A 2,331-nucleotide genomic window follows, 5' to 3' on the forward strand; every position below is an offset into this window, starting at 1 on the left:
ACACACACTGATTAATCCTAATGATCACAATACCAGCTACAAACTCAAGATAAAACCTGCACACAACCAAGTCTTACCAGCAATGTGCAGTGATGCATTGCGGCTGACAGCCTTCCCAGCACTGTTACTGGCAACGCAGGAATACACGCCCTCGTGTGATGATCCACGCCTGGCCCCTCCCACACTCAAAAAGAAAAGGTTCCCGTCTGACAGAACCATGGGTTGCAGCTGGCCGTCTCCCTCTCTGGTTCTGAGGGGCTGAGCGTTGCGTAGCCACTGGATGGTGGGCTTTGGGCTGCCGTCTGCACGGCAGGAGAGCGTGGCGGGATTGCCAGCTTTCACCACGACATCAGAGGGCTGGTGGACTATGAGGGGGGGGATGTCCTCCCCGTGAACCCTGAGGCCTGAAAAAGAAACTGTTGATGATAGAGAGGGTCAAACATTCGATTTGAACTGATTCCACATATTTAGACAGCAGGTTTTAAGATGGTTCAAAGGTAGAACTGTCAGTAAGGGTCTGTTTCTGGAAAGAGAAAGTTAAAAGGATTTCAAATCATGTGGAGTACGTACATACAAACATATTCTGACTCCATAAACCCATCAGCAGGCATGCTTTAACCTTGCTGCCATAAACAATGTCTATTTACAGCCGGCTCCAGTGGAATGCCATTGTTTGAACTTCCCATGAAGACGAATGATCAGATTGGAGGAAACGGGAAGAATGCGATCAGCTTCCTGACAGGAGAGGAAAGTCTCAGGAACATCAGCTTCAGAGACAGAACATTACACACGGATAATCCCAAAAGATCACCTTTAAAGACAAAACTTGTGTTTTTCTCATGATGGAGGAAATATATAAATTAATTTGAGATTAAAACTCCGTCTGAATATTTCTTTATTTAGATCGTCCTGGATGAGAATAAATTGCAAATTTTTATCTTTAATCGATTCTTGGAGACGTGAAAAAAGTCTCACCTCAGGTTTGAGGTAAATGTGGTTTTGTGTGAGCGTAACAAGTGGTGTGAGTGGAATTAGGAACGATTACTGCGTATAGTTAGTTTCAAGCTGTTGTCATTTTATTTTGTGCATGTTTGTGTTTTTTAGAATTTCAGAATTTTTTGTATGTGTGCACAAAAAGTACAAGTTACAAATCCAGAATTATCCATCCATCCATCTTCTTAACCGCTTCTTCCCTTTCGGGGTCGCTGGGTGCTGGAGCCTATCCCGGCTACTGAAGGGCGAAGGCGGGGTACACCCTGGACAGGTCGCCAGTCTGTCTCAGGGCCTCAATCACACACACATTCACTCTCACATTCACACCTAGGGGCAATTTAGAGTCACCAATGAACCTATGAAGCATGTTTTTGGATGGTGGGAGGAAGCCGGAGTCCCCGGTGAAAACCCACGCATGCACAGGGAGAACATGCAAACTCCACACAGAAAGGTCCCAGCCGGGATTTGAACCGGGGCCTTCTCGCTGTGAGGCGAGAGCGCTAACCACTGCGCCACCGTGCAGCCCATCCAGAATTATGCACGCACAAATCCAAAGTTACGAAAGAAACAAGAATTATGCCTGACAAATCCAAAGTTATGTGCACAAATCAACATGTCATGATCCAGTGCTTCAGTTTTGTCATTTTCTGTTTTCTGTCAGTCCCACCGTGTTCAGGTTAAATCATCCACAGCTGTCTTCATTTAGTTAATCAACCTCAGTGTATTTAAGTGTCTGGTTTTCAGTTCTCACTGTCAGGTCATCAACTCTGCTCTGTCACTGGTTTGGGGTTTGCCTGGTTTTGTCATGGTTTAGTTTATTTAAGTAAATCTTTGAGTTTCTGCCACCATGTCTTGTCTCCTGCGTTTGGGTCCTTCACCACCATCCCTGATACAACAATTATTCACGCATAAATCTTAAATTAGGTACAAATCCAAAATAACATACCCACAAATCCAAAGTTATGCAAACAAATCGGGAATTATTCACACACAAATCTTAAGCTTCACACAAATCAAGAATTACCCATGGAAAAATCCAAAGTTACGCATGAATCAACAATTACGATCAAACAAAGCCAAAGTTATGTGCACAAATCAACATTTACGCACCCACAAATCCTAAGTAATGCACAAATCCAGAATTACGTACACACAAATAAAAAATGATGCACGCACAAATCCTAAGTAACGCACAAATCCAGAATTACGTACACAAATAAAAAAGGATGCACGCATAAATCCAAAGTTACGCACAAATTAAGGATCACGCACACACAAATATGGGTGAGTCTATTTCCTCTCTATAAATATCAAAGGGTTGTGAGCTGTTGACTCAAA

The 2,331-nt window shown here is 43.4% G+C and overlaps 1 protein-coding gene across 2 annotated transcripts in view; it reads right to left on the bottom strand.

The window, feature by feature from the left end:
• Window positions 1–2,331, bottom strand: part of robo4 (roundabout, axon guidance receptor, homolog 4 (Drosophila)) — a 26,423-nt gene that overhangs the window by 17,923 nt on the left and 6,169 nt on the right. For both annotated transcript variants that reach the window (XM_036215281.1, XM_024261683.2), the window contains exon 2: window positions 78–416. In XM_036215281.1, coding sequence (XP_036071174.1) covers window positions 78–416 — 339 coding nt within the window. The remainder of the gene's footprint in view (window positions 1–77; window positions 417–2,331) is intronic.

Source organism: Oryzias melastigma, linkage group LG14, assembly GCF_002922805.2.
Source record: "Oryzias melastigma strain HK-1 linkage group LG14, ASM292280v2, whole genome shotgun sequence".
NCBI lineage: Eukaryota > Metazoa > Chordata > Actinopteri > Beloniformes > Adrianichthyidae > Oryzias > Oryzias melastigma.